Raw genomic sequence first — 20,630 nt, 5'->3', positions numbered from 1 at the left:
AGAATATCAACTAATCTATAACAACCAGGGATTCCAGTTATGATTCTGAAAGAACCCATTCCCAAAGAAAAACAAGATATGAGATGAAGCTCGTGAAGATTAAATTGTACAGCCAGCGTGTCTGCATCCCTCATCACGTGCCTTTTGGTATTTGTGCCTGGTTTCCCAGCAGTCCTCTGATCTTAAAGCCTCCTGAGAAGTGGTTGATTAAGGAAGGATGGTGTGTCAGTGGGAGCCAGATCCTCTTTGGGTCTCTGCCCTTTGCTTACATGTGGTTCCACTAGAGAGTGTGCTACCTCTCTCTGGGGACAGCTCTTGGCTACCCCTCACCTCAGTTTCCTTCTCTAACTTCCTTTCTATGTGATATATTTATTTTCTTAGTTGTATTATTATCTCTAGTGAGGTAAGATCACATACAGCACCATTTTCTTCCTTGAATTTGACCTCAGAACTTGTCAGCAAGAGCAGTGGTCCTTTCACCTCTCTGTTCTACGTTTGGGGGCAGCACCTACTGTCCACATCCTTCCTAGATACAACCCTGCTTTTGCAGCTGACTATTAGTTCTCAAAGGCAAAATTCAAATTTCTAGCTTCATCTCTGCATTTTCTGTAGCCTTAAAAAAGGTGTATTTATTATGTATATAGTGTTCTGCCTGTATGTATGCCTGCATGCTAGAAGAGGGCATCAGATCTTATTATAGATGGTTGTGAGCCACCCTGTGGTTTCTGAGAATTAGACTCAAACCCTCTCGAAGAACAGACAGTGTTCTTAACTGCTGAACCATCCCTCCAACCTGTCAATTTCTTTAATGGCAGAAGTGCAAATATACTAACATAACCCCTTCCTAGGCAGAATAGCATTAAAAATAAAACTAACAACAGCAGCAACAAAATCCCCCACCTGATTTAGGTCAATAAGAATACAATATGATGCAATATTGCTGCCTCTGTTTTCAGCAGACTGCAGCAGAAGAGTTCTGCAGTAGCCATGCTAGATGTCAAAACAAGAAGAGCAAACCCAACACACGTTCCTCCTCCTGGCAGTGCTCTCAGCCTGTGGTTCTTGTGCTTTACTGTGTGCCATCCACTCTTAGCACTGTGATAGTATAGTAGTTATAACATATTACATACCAGATATTTAGTAACTTTGGTCAAATAGACAGATGAAAGTCTATAATACTTTAATAACAACTAATGTTTTAATGTTCTTGTGTGTTCTAGATACTCTTGAGACTATCTTTTTTGTTTCTTCCCTTAAGGACATTGGCTTTGAGTTAAGTACTAAATAGTTTACTGAAGAAGAATGTTAGTTTTGGTGACATATACTTTTTTTTTTAAAGATTTATTTATTTATTATGTACACAGTATTCAGCCTCCATGTATGCCCACACGACAGAAGAGGGCACCAGATCTCATTACAGATGGTTGTGAGCCACCATGTGGTTGCTGGGAATTGAACTCAGGACCTCTGGAAGAGCAGTCAGTCAGTGCTCTTAACCTCTGAGCCATCTCTCCAGCCCTGACATATACTTCTTAAATGACTGAAGCTGCCAAGGGCGGCTAAAAATGAGTAGCTCAGGTGCTTGGTTGACAGCTTTCAAATTCTTCCCTTGTCACCAGTGCAGTGGCAACTGTCATGAAGCTCAAGGTTGGGCAGAGAACCAGACCAGCTGGTGACCACTGCTGTCATGCCGCACTTCAGTGCCTTGCCCTTGTCTCCCCAAACCCCTCCCCACTGCCTCTGGAAATCACTACTACTGTTCCTTGAGCAGCCACTTCTTCCGTTACCTGAAGACTGGCATCCTGACAACCCTAGGAGAGGCGTAGTTCCAGCTGCAGAAGCAGCCTCAGCTGTCATAGCTGCCGTAGAAGCCACTGTTTACATCTCCGCCCATTTTGCAGATGTTCCCAGTTTGGTTAGGGAGGAACATGTCTACCTAAAGCAGATCTAACAATTTACACCCTGGTCTTAAAACAGGCAGCCCTGCACAGACTGGTGGACCAGTGACTGTATATGCATACGGTCCTACTCTTCTCTAAACATATGAAGATTCCCCCATCTCATGAGTAGTCCAGGAGACCTCCATCTTTTACACTATCCTCTTGTGCTACAGCCCAGTCTCCAGTAAGTTTTTGTCGTTTTGTTACCTACTCAGGGTTTTGTCTTGGGTAGAGTAGGCTGAGGTAGTTGCACCAAGAGCAGATCACAACCAAGGGCTGCTAGATTGGGGCACACCTGGCAGCTAGAGAATGTCTACAGAACTGGGCGCAGAGGAAAGCTGAGGACTGTGGGAGGTGAAGTACTGTAGAGAAGAGAAAACTGAGAAAGGCAAAGAATGAAGAGTAGGACTGTAGAGAAGCTGCAGGGGACAAGTGGCCCTGCCATGGGAAGGCTTCCAGAGAGGCCTAAGAACGAGTAGCTCTTGCTGCTGAGGATTCACCAACCATGGCTAGATGTTGAGATACTGACACTCAGAGCATACAGTACACTAAAGAGTCCAGAGCCACTGATGTCAGATCTGACAGGCATTTTGTCTGTCCCTGATTTTTGTCCCAATGGAACAGAAGAACTCTAGATCACTTAACTATAGCGTTTCCTGTAGACACCACATTATTTTTTATTTCTTAAGATGTATTTTTGTTGTTTTGAATTATATCTAAGTGTGTGTGTCTGTGCATATAAATGCAGGTGTCCATGGAGGCCAGAGGTGTCAGATCCCCTGGAGCTGGACTGAGACTGTTTTGAGCTGCCTGAAGTGGGTGCTGGGAACCAAACTCAGGTGATAGAGAAGAGCTTCAGTGTTCTTCATCCCTGAGCCCTCTCGTCAGTCCCTATCTATTGCTTTACCGCTGTGCAGGCCAAGGCAGAGAACAGTTGTTAGCCTAACTTGTTAGTTGCTGAAGTCAGGGTTCAAAGCTAGGCCAGACTATATGTATTACACATACCCTTAATCATGAACTTGCACTGCTTCTTGAAATGAAAGACAGTCAGGTGGTGGCAGCACATGCCTTTAATTCCAGCTCTTGGGAAGCAGAGGGATCTCTGAGTACAAGGCTAGCCTGATCTACAAGAGTGAGTTCTAGGACAACCAGAGCTACAAAGAAGCCCTGCCTCACGCTAAAAGGAGAGGAAAGGAAGGAAGAAAGAAAGAAATGAAAGACAAGACAGGATCTTGTTCAGATCAGATCTCACGACTTATATACTGGTGTTAAAACCAACAGCCTTTGGTTCAGAGAAAGCAAAGCCTTAATACTAGGAGAACTTTACTCTGTTTTGATAAGGTGGGGGATATTTACAGAAAAGAAAAAAAACATGGCCTGATGGTAGCAGCACATGCATTTAATCCCCCTAGCACTGGGGAGGCAGAGGCAGGTAGATCTCTGTTAGTTCAAGGCCAACCTGGTCTGCAGAGTGAGTTCCAGCACAGCCAAGGCTGTTAGACAGAGAAACCCTGTCTTGAACCTCTCCTCTCCCCAAAATGGAGTTTTGGGACTGGAGAGATTGCTCAGTGGTTAAGAGCACTGACTGCTCTTCCAGAGGTCCTGAGTTCAATTCCTAGATACTACATGGTGACTCACAAGCACTGTAATGAGATCTGGTGCCCTCCTCTGGCCTGCAAGGACACAAGCAGGAAGAATACTGTATTATTATTATTATTATTATTAATATAATTAATGTATCATTAATATATTACATATAATATATTATATGTAATATAATATGTAATGTATAATGAATATATAATTATTTATGTAATATATAATAAAATATATAAATATAATAATATAATTAATAATAATAATAATAATGTCAGTCTTGAAGAAAGTAGTTTTGGCTGGGCGTGATGGTACTCATCTCCAATCCCAATTGCTTAGTTGTTTGAGCCAGGAAGATTATGTATTTGAGGCCAGTCTCAGCTACATACTGATTCTGTCTTAAAGGTGGGGGAGGATGAAAAAAGGAAAAGAGAGGAAAAAAGGGATTAAAAAAAGTTTATCGAGCTTTGATTCAAAAGTGAACAGATCAGTGTTTTTAGTATGTTCATGTGGTTGTGCAGCCACCACAATAGTCTGATTGATGGCTCTTGTCTCCCATGAAGAATCTCGGAACCTAGTAATAGCTAACTCCCCAAGTCATACACCCCTAACCCCTGGTTGTCTGTAATCTGCTGTGACTCTGCCAGGCATTTCTAGAAACATTCATGATGTGGCCTTTTGCCTTTGCCTTTCTTCACTTAGCATGGCGTTTTCAAGGTAAATCTATGTGTGGCATGTGTCAGAACTTCTTTTTTCTCCCCTGACTAATATTACATTGTACAGATACATTCCACTTTGTTTATTTATTCACTAATTAGGGTCATTTGTTACTGTTTTATATAATGTCTCTTGAGGGTCATACTTTGCCATTTTAATTTTATGAAATCCAGCTTGTTTTGTTGTTTAATCTTTTAGTTTGAGTCTTGTTTTTGTTTGTTTGGATATTTTGGGTCTTTTGGTTTTTTACATTTTTAATTTATCTATTTTTCTTTGGGTGCATGTGCCACAATTTACGTGTGAAGGTCAGAGTTTATTTCTTCTGTGGAGCTTCTGAAGCAAACTCAGGTCAGGGTTGGTGGCAGGTGACTTCACCCACATATTGTTGGTCTGGTCTGAGGAATCTTTACAAATAATTATAGAACCACATTTACAGTTGAGAAAGATTAACTGGCCACAGATGAGAAAGCCAAGGGCTGACCAGGTGGGAATAGAGGGCAGGGAATGAAGAGACACTTAGATTAGGAGTTTGGCATAGTAGGGTTTGGTGAGTACTGACTTGTTATTGGGGATTGCAGGAAGAGGCATTTCACTCCCTACACAGACCCAGGCCTGGGTGGCTGTAAGCGTGGTTGTGCTGTCTCCTGAGAGGACACATGGAATCCAGAGAAACATGAGGATTGTTGCCTGGGAGCAGGAACAACATTCAGATCTGCTCTCCAAGGCTTTCGTCAACTCCTGTGGTGTGGTCACTGACATGACATTGATGTCTGCTCAGCTTTCAGGCCATGTGCCTCCTAGGTCATGACCGCCTCCACCCCTCCTTCCCTGTATAACCAGTAATAATGTGTGTAATGATAATGCCCTGATGCACATTCGTAGGTTTATAACTCTGTGGGAGGAGGCACCATTGAAAAGGGAGGTGAGGACTAGCACAAAGGCTCAGCAGTTAGGAGCGCTTGCTGCTCTTCCAGAAGACCTGGGTTCAGTTCCCAGCACCCACATGGTCCTTACAGCTGTCTGTAACTTCAGTTCCAGAAGATTTGATACCCTTTTTTGATCTCTGCAGGCACCAGGCATGTTCGTGATGTGTAGAAACACATATAGCCAAAATATTCATACACATAAAATAAAATAATTTTTAAAGAAGAAAAAAGTGTAGGGAGGAATCTTAACACCTTTGACTGATCTCCATTCTTAATTATTTTTTAGTATTCAGAATTATTTAAGGGACAGTATAATAACCAAATCTAGTAAAATGACCAACTCTGGCTGGGCATGTTATACAGTGGTAGGGCATTGGCCTGGCATGCACAAGGCCCTGGGTTCATCCCCAGCCCTGTGGAAACAAAGCCTCCACGCTGCTGTCTTGACAACAGAAGCAGGGACTTCACAAGCCAGGCTTCTCCTCTGGGCAGCACCACTCCCTGTGTTCCTTCCTGACTAAACAACTTCAGTGTTGCTAGAATCCATTCAGAATTTATGTCAGTGACCTAGTTCTATGCCCACCCTGGTCTCTGTTCCTGGTGTATGACTATTTGAATAGAAAATAAAATGGTTTCTCAAAGGCCGGGCCTGATTTTCCAAGATGCTCTCTTTGCCATCAGAAACTACTAAACACAGTTGTAAACTAAAATGTTCAGACTCCATTTTCACCTCACATCATGTTTTTACTTTTAATGTACTGGACTTTTGCTTCCTTTTGCATTGGTGATATTGTTGTATTGGCTATACATTTGTTCTTTTATTCAGTTTATTCAGCATTCTCTGTCTTGGTGGTAGTTTGTGTTATGATAAGGCCTTGGTTCATAGTTGATCTCCATCTTAGTGTCCTTTGTGCTATTTCTCACCATAATAAACTAAAGACTTTAGATTCACCTTACAGAAATCCTTAATCCATGCAGTCCAGTCACCCAGTGCTAAAGCCACCACAGCCAGTTATTCACACATCTCCTACAGGAAAGACTCCAGATAATGTTTATGGCAATATAACCCTCTAACATCTGCACTCAGGACTCCCATGACCAAAGCACTCCTTCTCCAGCTGTTTATGATCAATGGCATCTGACAGCACCCAACTGGAGTCCCTTCCAAGATGGCCCTCCCTGGGTGGTGCTTCACATGGCTAATTCATTGAGAAAATAAAGACCATGGCCTTTGCAGCAGGGGGTGTACAAAGGGAATGCTGGATGTAGCCCTCGTCCTGAGGGGTCAGTGGATGCCCTTGTGGGACAGCCACTTCTGCCACTCCTGCTTCCATGTCTTTCCCACAGTGAGCATCGGGAGCACGCCTCAAAAACTTTCCTGTGTGCACATGCCCTTCTCCAAGTACTTTCAAGGAAACAGACCTGTAGCAGTGCTCTTCCCCAGTTCACTGTCACAGGCTTGGAGGGGGTGGAGACACATCCTTGGGTTCTAGCCTGGTCTGATCACAGCTGACTAGGTTGCTAGCCGGGTTTGGTCGTTGTTGGTGAATCAGGAGGGACTCTTGATGTCTTCTCTCTGAGGTAATCTGTTTGTTTGACTCTGACTGAAGATGGAAGATGCTTGGAGTGCTTGGAAGTGGTTTCTTATTTTCAAGGGAAACACCAAAGAGCATGTTTGGGTATCTGATAGTATAACTCCCAAATTAGAAAAACTAAATTCAAAAGTTTGCATTGCCGGGCAGGAGGAGCCCAGTATCACAAAAAGAGAGTCATCTTAGAACTCCAGAGGTCATAAAAATACAGAGCTTTGTTCTCTGCTGCTTGGAGTGCTGAATTTTCTAAAATAGTTTGTGTGTCTGTGAGTATGGACGTGCCACTTATGTGAATGTGCCTGTGGAGGCCAGAAGAGGACATCAGATTCCTTGGAACTGGAGTTACCACCCAATGTGGGTTCTGGGAGTCACTGAGGTCCTCTGGAAGAATTGTATGTGTTCATAACTGCTAAACTATCTCTTATGTGCTCTTAACTGCGGAACTATCCCGCCAGCCCACATTCTTCTTTTTGACTAATTTCCCTATATATGTTTGTTAATCTATAAAATGAACATACCCTGAACATAATTAACAGCTTCCTTTTGATCTACTGAGTGTCCTTATGAGATGAAATGGTAAAATTACTTTTGAAAAAAACAAATTTTTTTTTGGCTGGGTATAATAGCGCATGCCTATAATCCCCGCACTCAGGAGGCTGAGGCAGGCGGCTCTCTGCGAGTTTGAGGCCAGCCTTGTCTAGATAGTGAGTTCCAGGACACCCAGGATTATGTAGCTATGAAGACGAGACCTTGTCTCTAAATAAATAAATAACAGAAAAGCCAAAATAAATAACAAAAAAAGCCAAAACCCTAAAACTAAACAAAACCAACAACGTTTTCTGGACTGTTTCATTAGACTTGAAGGATATATTTCAAATCAAGAAAGAAGTGACTGCTTTTACAACAGTATTGATTTGTAGATTCACCGCAGTCTGCACTTCTGTTCCCTCCCTATGTATGTTGCTCTTTGGTGCCCATGATCATGATGACTCAGTGTATAAGTAACAAAACAGAGTCTCTGAGAGTCAGCAGTCTCAGCTGCACTCAGAGACCTCATTCAGGATGCTCAGCCACTTCCCTCATCCTATTCCCCAGAAATGCTATACTCATAGTATTTCCCATTGGTCACATGTGCATCTCCGTGCTCCAGCCGACATGCCTCTGCCTGAGGAGTCCAGCCATGAACCTGCAAGACTCAGAGTTTGCCTTCCATTGCTGCCCTTCAGATATTAGCTTTGTAGCATCTAAAATGTGGTCCTATAAGGGCTAATGAGATGGCTCAATCGCTAAGAACACTTACTCCTCTTTCAGAGGACTTGGGTTTGCTTCCCAGCACCCACCTACACAGTGTATCACAATCCTCTGTAAATCTTTTTCAAAAGAGGGAAAAAGAATAAAATGTGTCTCATTTTTTAAAAAATTATTTTTATTTTACATCCATTGATGTTTTGCCTGTATGTATGTCTGTTATGAGTGTATTGGCCCCCTGGAACAGGAGTTACAGACAGTTGTGAGCTGCCATGTGGGTGCTGGAAATTGAACCTGGGCCCTCTGGAAGAGCAGCTGGTGCTACTGCTAATCCATTTCTCCAGCCCCCAGAATGTGTCTCTTTTTTTTTAAAAAAAAAAGAGTCATTTTCTGTATATTCTAGAGTAGCTGTGTTGATTCTGAGGTTGTTCTTCTTCCTCCCATCCATCCATTCATCTCTCTGTCCCTCCTACCTTCTCAAGTGGAAAACACTGCAGGACCGCCTTGTAGTACTCTATTCATTCACTCATCAAATTCGCATCGAGTACTTTCTCCATGCCCAGCTCTGTGCAGGTGCAGAGGGTCCTGTGTGCTGTGGTAGATAAAGTAGACCAGGTCCCTGTTCCTACAGAGTCCCCAGCCAGAACTGCAATTAGGAAAAAAAATGGATGTGAAGACTTCACCCCAGACTTAAAAAATGGGAAGAAATCTATTGCTTATCAAGCTTATTGTCCAGTAAATATATGCCTATTATTAATGTCAAATTGTTACAGAAAAAGGACAGTGTTTATTGTAGCATTTTTTATAATAACAGAATGGTGTTTTCAGGTAGTTTATTTCCAGGATGTAATAATTAAAATAATCTAGTGACAGCTGGGGAGATGGCTTAGTAGATGATAAAGCCCCTTCTATGTAAGTATGAGGACTAGAATTTACCTGACACCCGGATAAAATATGGGGCAGGCATGGTAGCCTGCCTAATCTTGGTCCTCAGGGTGTAGAGACAGGGACTCCCCAGAGCAAACCAGCTAGCTAGGGTAGCTGAATTAGCTATCTCTGGGTTTAAGGAGATACCTCAGTATCAATGGTGGAGAATAGATGAATCAGATGTCAAACTCTGACCTATATACATGTATGCAAACTTGTATACATACACCCACACATGTGCCCACATACATGTGAAAATGTGCAGGCCACACATAAGTAACCTGTTGTAATGTGTATCAATCTACATATACTAACATTTAAAATTAAGTAAAAATAGCATAATAAACATTTTTTAGTACAAGACAAAGGCATTTTACACACTGCAATACCTCCTAATCAACACACATATACAACCAGTTCTGTAAAGTTTCAAAATACCCAGAATGAGTCTATATATTATCAAGAGCTTAAACACAAATGTAATAAGTGTGGAAAAACCCACAAGGAATGACCACACACTAACTTTACAACAATGCCTGTTACTTGCTGAAATAGAAGAAAATGTTGAGGCATTAACATGTTTTATTGAATTAAAAGATTTAGCAAATATGGCAAAATTTGTCAAGTCTGTGCACTGTTACCTTGTTTTTTTGCGATCTAAGTGTGTAATTAAAGTTGAACAGATGCAATTAATGTGCTTGGATGATTTTCTGTTTCTAGTGCACTCAGATTTTTATGTAGTGTGTCTTCTACGAAAGAAACAACCAGGTATTCTAAGGTTGAGATTTATCTGTGGCTCAGGCATCCAGGACTTTGATTCTCACCAGCAGAGGGCGCTGCTCTATAGCGAATGTGAGGTTCCCTGTTCTGCCCTGGTAAGGGAAAGAGTCACATATGCTAGGAGTCCTTTTTCCCCCCTGCTTGTAAAACGGCCACGGAATCCAGCCCTCTGGACATATTGTCTCTCTCTTAACATTTATAGTGTTGTCTGTTTGTAGACTGAAGAACAGCAAGAAGTGGCGTATGCCAGTGCATCCAGCAAGTCTTCCTGGAGATACATGGATGTTAATTGTGGTTGTTGTTGTTGCTGTTGTTAAACTGACAATGTTCCTTGTTCTCTAGATGGAAAAAGATTACTCTTACCTGAAGGAGGTCTGTGATCATCAAGCAGAACAACTGAGCAGGACCAGCCTAAAATTACAAGAGAAAGCTTCAGAGAGTGACGCAGAAATCAAAGACATGAAAGAAACCATATTTGAATTGGAAGATCAGGTGGAACAGCACCGTGCGGTCAAGTTACACAATAATCAGCTCATTAGTGAGCTGGAAAGTAAGTGAAGTTAAACCCGGAGAAGGGCAGCAGGTGCAGCCGATGCTGTCTTGGTGGGTGACAGGAGGCGTATCTAAGGACGTGTGTCGGCTGGGGTGTCAGGGAGCCTGTCTTTTCATCACTATAATCTCCCAGCAAACAGCACTTCCGAGACAAGCAGTAATCTCTGAAACTAAATAAAAAGCTGGGTAACAGATGATAAATGACCACAGCTCTTGCAAGAGGTCAGGTGCATTTTGAAAGTGTTCAGTGTACCTGTGCAACATCCTGAGGCCTCCATCGCTAGGCAACCAAACCTACTTTGAGTTCAGCTGTCACTATGAGAGGCTTTTTCCCTGAGGATGACCTTCAGGGTTTAAGAGTGTTATTTCGAGTAGATTGTTCACAGCCTTTGTGTCAGCGGTGTGTTGTCTTCAGAATCTGATGCATGAGAGCTGGGTCATCCACTCAGAGTGAAATAAATAATGCATGCCTGTGGTCATGGTCCAGCATGCTTCCCATTGGTGAAAGGTGTAGGGTTTCTCACAGATTCGTTAGGCACTTGGTTTCTGAAGAGGCATTGGTATATGGCTTTATGACGTCACTGCTTTGAATAGGGAAAGACATTATTTTTGAGACAGGATTTTTTTGTATAATAACCCTGGCAGCCCTGAAATTCACTTTGTAGACCAGGTTGGCCTCGAACCCACAGAGATCTATGTGCCTCCTCCTCCCAAGGTATGTGTGCCCCCATTGCCCGGGGTGGGGATAGACATTTTAAAAATTTTAAAAATTTTAAAAATTTTAAAAATTTAAAATTTAAATTTTAAATTGCTTTTGTTCAAGTCAACCTTATCAAATATCACATCTAATGAACTTTGCTTTTGTAACAAGACTTAATTAATATAACTTTGTATGACACTAATTATTACTAATTGTTTAGTTGCCTGAGGAGTTTTCCTACCATGTGTGCACAGCCAGACTCATTACTCACAGTTTATGTATTCCTGAATTCATCTACTCACTAATGTACGTGTACCACGCGCCCCCCCCCCCCATTGGTACTCTAAACACCTTCTTGGTTTGGGGATATGCAGAGAGGGGTGAAAGGTCAGCAGAGATCCAGCTCAGGAGACTTCTGCTTTCTGGTCTAAATTCTGATACTGTGTACAAGTGTCTTTTTTTTTTCCTTAATTTTTTTTTAAATTTTATTTATTTTGCCTTTCTTTTTTAAATTTTATTGATTTTTATTGAGCTCTACATTTTTCTCTGCTCCCCTTCCTGCCTCTCCCCTCTCCTTCAACCCTTTCCCAAGGTCCCCATGCTCCCAATTTACTCAGGAGATCTTGTCTTTTTCTACTTCCCATGTAGATTAGATCTATGTAAGTCTCTCTTAAGGTCCTCATTTTTGTCTAGGTTGTCTGGGATTGTGATTTGTTGGTTGGTTTTCTTTGCTTTATGTTTTTTTTTAAATTATTTTATTGGTATTTTAGCCTGTATGTATATCTGTGTGAGGGTGCTGGATCCTGGAGTTACAGACAGTTGTGAGCTGCCATATGGGTGCTGGGAATTGAACCCAGGTCCTCTAGAAGAGTAGTCAGTTCTCTTAACCACTGAGCCATCTCTCCAGTCCCTGCTTTATGTTTTAAAACCACTTATGAGTGAGTACATGTGATAATTGCCTTTCTGGGTCTGAGTTACCTCACTCAAAATGATGTTTTCTAGCTCCATCCATTTGCCTGCAAAATTCAAGATGTTATTTTTTTCTGCTGTGTAGTACTCCATTGTGTAAATGTACCACGTTTTTCTTATCCATTCTTCGATCGAGGGGCATTTAGGTTGTTTGCAGGTTCTGGCTATGACAAACAAAGCTGCTGTGAACATAGTTGAGCACATGTCCTTGTGGCACGATTGAGCATCCTTTGGATATCTACCCAAAAGTGGTATTACTGGGTCTCGAGGGAGGTTGTTTCCTAGAAATTTTATTTATTTTGAGTGTGGAGGATAGCTTGTGGGAATTGATTCTCTCCTTCTACCACATGGGACCCAGGGATCAAACTCAGAGTTGTCAGGCTTGATGGTAAGTGCCTTTACCCACTGAGCCATCTCAACAGCCCACAAGTGTTTTTTACATGCTGACCTGTAAACAAACAAACAATTCTTTTGTACTTGTCTTTCATGGTTTTTGATATTTGAAATACTAAAAGAAATAGATGTGTTAGAGAATCTTGGTCAGGCCTGAGCTTTTGTGATGCTGAATGCAAGTTTGTTGTCAACCTATCAGGAGTCCAGTGTATCCTGACAGAGGAGAAGGTCCTTTTCCAATCCTAACGTAAGTGCTGGGATGATCCCAGCTATGCACAGTGATACATCTTCATCGAGGGGCGGGGAGAAGCCTTATAAGTTCATGGAATGAAGGCCAGTAGCCGGCAGTGTTGCAATGCCAGAGACAAGAGGAATTCTTTATAACCTAGCCCAGGTCCAGGAAAATGTTCACTCCTTCTCACTGTGTACCCATAGGCATAAGAGAAAGGTTACTTATGACAAGAAGATTGCATAGGTAAGAGAGCTACAGAAGAATGTTAGAAGTTCCTGTTTGGTATTGGGGGAAAAGCAGTGGCAGATGAAGTTCCTGATGCTATGGGACTGGCCTAATTTACAAGGACTCTGGCTTGCAGAACGATAGCATACAAGCAGTATTTCGGATGATGAAAATGTGACTAAAAGCTTACAGAAACCCAGCACTGTGTTTCCTTTGAATGCAACAGCTCAGAATTCTCTAGTCGAGTAAGCATGGTTTCTGTGAGAGAAACTGATTGTGTGCTCTGTGCCTGGATTAATCGGCTAATGTCAGAGTGATGGTGCCATTGCCTTTGGCGTGGACTGTAGAGCATTGACATTCAGTGTCACCCAGGCGCGATAGTCATTCTTGAGAATGCAATTAAATATCTGGCCACTGTCTGTTTCCAAACATAGCACCCTCTTTATAAAGAAAAAGGTCAAGGGAGACAAGTTCTGTTTTGTTTTGCTTTGTGATTTAGCACTGTGGAGAATGTGGTTGTATTGTCTCTAAATCCTTCAAAGTCAGCCCAGACACACCAAGAAAACCAGTGTATAATTAATGTCCAGAGCAAATTTCAGGCACACATCTAGTGATTATATCATAATATATCCGAGACTGAAAATAACATGGACCATCTTCTAAGAAGCTTTTAAACTCCTGCTAGGGATATCAAGGTATTATTAAAGTGTCAGGAAGACAGGGACACTCAAATCCAGCCTTAGATTAATCCTTTCCTCCCATGAGATCCTTGAGAGAGACAGACAAAACAACAAAAAATGAAGGAGGGGACTTCTTACTCTGTGGCTTTGATCCTAAACATAAACCTCAGACCCCAAAAGCTGGTTCAGAGCCTCTGGGCAGGACGTTACTGTGTGGATCCCAGCCTTCTCTGGAGATTCTAATTCATAGCCTGCTCCTCAACCCCCTCCCATTAAAATTTTATTTCTGTCTGTCTGTCTGTCTGTCTTTTTCTTTCCCTTCCTTCCTTTCTTTCTTTCTTTCTTTCTTTCTTTCTTTCTTTCTTTCTTTCTTTCTTTCTCTTTCTTTCTTCCTTTTCCTTCCTTCCTTTCTTCCTTCCTTCCTTCCTTTCTTCTTCCTTTCTTTCTTTTTTTGAGAGAGAGTCACTTTGTGACTTAGGTACTAGGATTATAAGTATGTACCACCATGCCTGGCTTGATTCATATCCTTAATAGGCAAACACTATGAATTTTTGCTTGGTGATTGTCATATTGATCCTTACATTTAAATGGAGAGAACTGGAGGCAGGGAGAACAAGGGACAGATTTAGTTCTTAATTGTCGAAAGGTAGTTGTGCCTCCTGTGGAGTTGTTCTGTATGTGGGCCCAGATCCTGGCTATCTTCAGAGATTCTGAACCCATGGGTCTAGAGCTTCTGCTTGCCCACCTGGGCCTCGTGTCATTCTCAGGGTTAACTGTGGTTAGGATTGGTGACTCTAGAAACGAGTTTCAAAGTCACAGGAGTAATAACCAGTAGACTCCTCTCTTACACCAGAGCCCTCCAAATCTCAGAAATAAAGGCTGTTCAGGAAGCTTGTGTGTGACTGGCAGGGAAGCCCGAGGTAAGAGTGTGAGCTGTGTGACTGTTGAAACCTCCTTCCGTCGTGCTACATGACAGTACATACAACTTACCTTCTAAGCACCGCTGGCTTGCCATCCAATTCTGTCGTGGAGGCCTCTACTTCTAGCTCTGTTTTCAGAATCCTTACAACATAACTTGCTGGAGAAGGATAGGTTTGAAGCCTGCTGCCTCTGGAACCGTACCTTGTCCAGGAGCCTTGCAACTTTCTAACTCCTGTCTAACTCATTTACTTCTAGGCAGCGTGATTAAGCTGGAAGAGCAGAAATCAGACCTAGAACGGCAATTGAAGACCCTGACAAAACAGATAAAGGTAAGCCATGACCAGGAACCTCCTCTATCATCTTATTGTACATTATTCCTGTCTTAGGTCCGGAACACTGGGAAAGTACCCTGCCATTCTCCCAGCCAGCTTCTCCCAGAGCAGTGATTCTCAACCTTCCTGTTGCGGCAACCCCTTGATACAGTTCCTCATGTTGTGATGACCCCCCCCCCCCAACCGTAGCATTATTTTATTGCTACTTTATAACGGTAATTTTGCCACTGTTATGAGTCATAAATGTCTGATATACAACCCCCCAAAGCGTCACAGCCCCCAGGTTGAGAGCCACTATCCTAGAACATCTTCAGGCCATAAATCTGAGTTGTATGTCCTTTCTGGCAATATGAAACTAAAGCAGTCAGTTTTTAGTTGCAGAACTCCGTAACACCAAGGAGTTACCTCTTGTGCCTCTTCCAATGAGTGAGACACCATTAAAGCCACATCTTTCTGCTTAATCCTCTTTCTTAGTGGCTGATACTAGGATTCAGGAGCCCATGCATAGAGACCCCAGCCCCCTGCCCAGTATCTGAGGGGCATGTGGATTCTGTCATGTTTTAGGAGGAAACTGAGGAATGGAGGCGGTTCCAGGCGGACCTGCAGACTGCCGTGGTGGTGGCCAATGATATCAAGTGTGAGGCTCAACAGGAGCTGCGAACTGTGAAGAGGAGGTTGTTGGAGGAGGAAGAGAAGAATGCCAGGCTGCAGAAGGAGCTGGGGGACATACAAGGACAAAACAGGTGGGTTGCAGGAAGAGCCACACCTCTGTGAGTCTAGTGGGCACATAACCAGTGCTTTGCTTCCCTCTTGATCTGTGTGGTGTAGTGTGTGTGTGTGTGTGTGTGTGTGTGTGTGTGTGTGTGTGTGTGTAGTGGCTAGGCTACTGAATCGTGGGGGGATGGGATGCTTTTGTGTCTCTCTGTGCCAGGTTTTGCTGTGTTTTTTCTAGGATCACTGTACCACTACCATCGTCACTATGCAGCTAAAGACATTCTGTCAGAGTTCTGCATAGGATTTTAGAAAAAAACACGTCACCTACATGTGAAGGAAAAGATCTAGCCAGATGTCCTCTTATACTTAAAGAAAGGGTACCTGTTAGATTTTAGTATTTATCAGCATAGGGAGAACACACTCGCGAATACTAACTTGCCTAGGTCTCATACATCAGGAAAAGCTAAAATGACTTTGAAGGAGGACTGCCTCCAGATAAAGGATCCGTTCCTACCAGCCCAGGACTGTGTCTCCTGATTGCCCATTGTGGGCTCTTTCAAAAAGGCCTTGATTTCAGAGGTAGAGGCACAAGGATAGAAGCACATGGTCTCAATAGCGAATCCAAGCCAGCCAAGGCTATCTTACATGGTGAGACCCTGCCTCAAACAAAAAGAAACAAAGAAAGTCATGTTTCTGCTGGGGTCAGTGGTGGCTGACACCTGTAATCCCAGCCCAAGGACAGAGGCAGGAAGATTAGGAGTCATCCTCAGCTACATCGTGAGTTCACTGAACTTAATTCCCAGCACCCATGTCAGGTTGCTCACAATACCTCAATCCAATCGTGTTTAAGAGGAGGGTGTTCCTAAAGCAAACTTGAAATTTATTATTATATAAAATTTAAGTGGGGAGCTGGAGAGATGGCTCAGCAGTTACTAGCACTGGCTGCTCTTCAGAGGACCCTGATTGGATTTCCAACAACCACCCAGTGGCTCACAACTATCTGTAACTCCAGTTTCAGGGGAGAGCTAATGCCCTTTTCTGGTCTCAGAGGGTACAGGCATGCACATATACCAGCATGCATACATACAAAATCTCATACCCATAAAATAAAATTTAAAGTTTAAGTGGGATTTACAGACAAAATTATAAACAGCATTTTTGACAGTAGTGTGGTGTCTTCTACTAATTGGGAGTCAGTATCCTTAACTTCGAGAATTTTGAGTGTTCAGAAATTAATGTTGAATTTCCAAATGTCTTTCAAATATAAAATACTATCTTTTAAAGTAAAATTTAGTGGCTTCTAAATATTTGTCTGGAGGTTGCCTTAATCTTCATGCTCCCCAGTATTAGAAAGGCTGCTTGTTGACTTATTTGCTGAGCCTGGGGTCTGATGAGTGATCATGAGTTTCACAGCCTTGGGAAAGTCGTTAGATTCTTCTCACAATTCTGTTTCTTAGAATTCTGTCAGATTGTCCATCAAATCTGTTCCAGTTGTGCCTTATTTCTTTGGCTACAGAAGGATTGGGTAGTCAGCTCTCAAGACCATTCTTTTGTAGTAAAGTTACTTTGTGGCCACCAAAGAATGTGAAGTTTTTGCTTTGTTTTTTTTTTTTTAAATTGAAGTCAGAAGGAGAATAGGAATAAGTTTCCTGATGTCCCCTACTGAGATGATCACATGATCCTTCTGTTTGCCTGTGTACCTGCTTTTGTTGTCTGTCTTGCTTCCACATTGTATGCGTTTGGAAGAGGAACCACGCCATAACTTGTATTGCTTACTGTTTGCATTATTTTAAAGATTAATGTTTTATAAAAGATGGACGCTACATTTCTATGGTGACTCTGCATAGATTATTGTACAAGATGGTGCATTTCCTGTGTAGGATCTCATATCCCAGCTGAAACTCTGATGGAATAGGAAACCTCTGCCTGTGCCCTGACAGTGTAGGACTCCATATGCTACATTCTGCCCCTTTAAAAACACATCCGTTTTCTTATTTTCCTGAACATTTTAAGCCAACTACTCAAATCAAGAAGCTTATCACAAAACCTTTCAGAACTTTAGGACCAACAACGGTCAGAGTGGACATGTCACTGAAAACCATTAGGCTTCAGAGTGGATTTGCCTCTCACTGCATTTGACAAGACATGGACAACTGCTGATGATAGCCTATCTGATTTCACACTTCTCTCAAGCTTCCTTCTCAAAGAATTGACTTTTTGAAAATTCCTTGCTGGTAACTCAATGCCCTCCCGAACCTACTACCATATGAACAAAAATGGAAGCCAACCCACATCCTCAAAGCTCCTGATGCAGCTTAATGTTTATACCTTGGTGAAACAAGTTCTTGCCTGACATGCAATTTGACTTTGACGGTCATCTCCTAAGAACCTAAGGGTTGTTCATGGAGAGACATAGCCAGACAGCTGGCAGAGGGTTCTCTGATCAGGTCCTCCAGGCACAGCTGAGAGAAGATAAGCGCCACCGAAATGCAGCACAACCCTAACATGGGGCTAGCAGTTCATACTCTTGTTCTGTGTGAGTGGACATTCAAAGAAATCACTGTAGAATGGAGCTGATAGGTGAGCAAATGAGGAGCCTGGGTAGCAGCACAGAACAGCGTCTGTTTTCAACAACCAAGTAACTAAAGCCAAGTGGGATAGTATTTAACTCATTAGTATTCTTCAGTCCTATTATATTTTCAAATGTTTTTTTTTATTTTTGTGTTTTGTATGGTTTGAGTGTTTTGTTTTGAGCTCAAGTAATTCCCCCACCTCATCCTCCCTAGTATTTAGAACTATAGACACATGTCATCACTCCTTAGAGTCAGAATAATTGATCTTATGCACGGAATTGCCAGGTATGCCAGTGACATCTCTATCCCATACTGGAACAAAAGGATAAGTAGTTCAAGATCATCCTTGGCTTCATAGTGAATCTGAGGCCAGCATGAACTACATGAGATCCTATCTTTAAAAAAATAAATCATAAAACGGGGAGGGGGGCTAGAAAAATGTCTTACTCAGTGTGTAAGTATGCTTGCTTTGTAAGTATGAGGACCTGAATTCAAACTCCCAGTATCCAAGTAAAAAAGCTGGTCATGGGCACAAGTTGGGGGTTGCAATCAGGTGGATCCCAGGACTTCAGTGGCTAGCTAGCCTAGCTGAAACAGTGAACTTCAGGTTCATTGAGAGATCCTGTCGCATAAGAATAAGGCAGAGAGCAATAGAGAAAAACACTTGACATCTTTGTCTAGTCTCTGTACGTACAAGCACAAGTGAGCATATTTACATACACATATATACACATACCACATATAGCTACTCCTCAAATGTGTGTATACTATACATACACACACATATGTGTATATAGCAGTATAAGTACATATATATACATATATGTCCCCATGTATCTCAATATCTTAATACTATTAATGTTGTTAATTAATTTCTTTTTTATGATGCCAAAGGGTTTAATTCATAAGATAAAGCAATTGTGATTATTCATGCATGAATTCTAACAGTAACAGTCAATCATAAAACAGAAATTGCATGAGCTATAAAGAGAAATATGCAAAAGTCATAGAGAGTAATCACGCTCTGTAAACTCATTCTTCTCACCGACTGGCACTGTCCCCTTGCCTGCGCGGCGCTACTCTGTTTAGATTCGGAACGATGAGTAGGCAGTGTTTGTAAATACTTCCAAACTCTCCCATTCTGAGGCTGGTTGGTTAGCTGACCTTTCTCTTTTGAGTCAGAATCCCAAGGGTTTGAGTCAGAAAGCCCTGCCATCTCTCCCATGTAGTCCTTGGAACTTCACCGATGGCCACCTCCAAATGTTAACTGTGACTTGCAGGCCTGATATTTTTCTTCCAGAATTTGAATAAATTCTTATGTGTTTTTATTAATGAACATAAAAGTGTTCTGTTTTCCAGAAATATAAATTAATGAATGAAAGTATAAGACATAACTTTCTCAGTCATGGCTTCTTCTCTGTTGGGACAGTTAGGAGATAGGCACTGAAATGAAAGCTCATTCAAGTTAAAACATCAATCTGGGATAGGATGGACCTCATTGGTATGCTGCTTGCTTAGTGTGTACCAGACTCTGGGTTTAATCTCCAGCATCTAAATACACACATACATACAAATATACATACATACATATATACATACAGCAAGCCATCAGGTCTGTTTCCTAAGAAGTTGAGTACTGGAGTTCAGCAGATATAGGGAAACATCTCAGTGTCTGGATTCCATGGAACCACATACAGTCCTTCTAACCAAAGATGATGATGATGAATAGGACATGTTCAGGTGTCATGAATAATGGTGGAAATTACTTTTAAGATGACTTGCCCCATTCTTACAAAGTTTATCATAACAATACCAATAAGCCCTCGTAGAAGACATCTTCAAAAGAAAGAACCTATTAAAAACACCAAATACTTGCTCCCAATTTATAACATTAACTTTCAAAATAAAATGTTTGAGATTCACATGTGTTGATCCTTGAATTTCCCCTGGATCACACATTGTCCTCAGTGGACATGTTACCCTCAGTTAAGCGAGCAGCGTGGTGGCTTGTCCCATACAGACTGCTGGAGCTGGCTTTTGATCTGCGCTGTGCACTAATGTCCGCCGTGTGTACCTGTGCGCCCTGTTCCATCCTTATGCTCTAACATTTCTCAGCCACACAGCGTGTGCTCTTCCTGTAGCTGCTGCTAGAAGAGAAGTTCATATGATGGAGGTGTAATGTTCTTGGGTGACAAAAATGTCTCTTGGAGCTCTCTGTGATACTGAATCCCTGGCCTTGGTGGAGAGACCAGTTCCCATGGGAATTCGTACTCAGTTTCTTTTTTAACCTTAGCATTCCTGGGGCCACAGGCATTTTATTCGGCCCTTAAAGTAAAAATTGATCATCTCCTATGGTCTTCTCAGCAAGCATAATTCAGTCACGTGCATATGTTTTCATCGTTAAAATACAGTTTTGACTTCAGATACCTATTCAATGGTGTTTCAGTCTCTGTGTGTGTGTGATGATGAGGACCAAGCCTAGGACCTTGCACATGCTACACAAGTCCTCTATCTCTGAGCTAACAGCCTAGCTGTTGTGTAGCCTAGCAGACTATAATCTAAAGGGCTTTATATGCCTCTTTTCTCTGACCCCTATCTTTACAGATTTGTTTT

The 20,630-nt window shown here is 42.1% G+C and overlaps 1 protein-coding gene across 7 annotated transcripts in view; it reads left to right on the top strand.

The window, feature by feature from the left end:
- Specc1 (sperm antigen with calponin homology and coiled-coil domains 1) overlaps positions 1–20,630 on the top strand; it is a 261,433-nt gene that overhangs the window by 155,926 nt on the left and 84,877 nt on the right. For all 7 annotated transcript variants that reach the window (XM_048448188.3, XM_048448186.3, XM_048448189.3 and 4 more), the window contains 3 exons: positions 10,069–10,276; positions 14,654–14,727; positions 15,295–15,473. In XM_048448188.3, the coding sequence (XP_048304145.3) occupies positions 10,069–10,276; positions 14,654–14,727; positions 15,295–15,473 (461 nt within the window). The remainder of the gene's footprint in view (positions 1–10,068; positions 10,277–14,653; positions 14,728–15,294; positions 15,474–20,630) is intronic.

Source organism: Myodes glareolus, chromosome 9 (genome assembly GCF_982192425.1).
Source record: "Myodes glareolus chromosome 9, mMyoGla1.1, whole genome shotgun sequence".
Taxonomy (NCBI): Eukaryota; Metazoa; Chordata; class Mammalia; order Rodentia; family Cricetidae; genus Myodes; species Myodes glareolus.
Note: the sequence above shows the minus strand (reverse complement) of the source record. Positions and strands in the feature narration are given on the sequence as shown.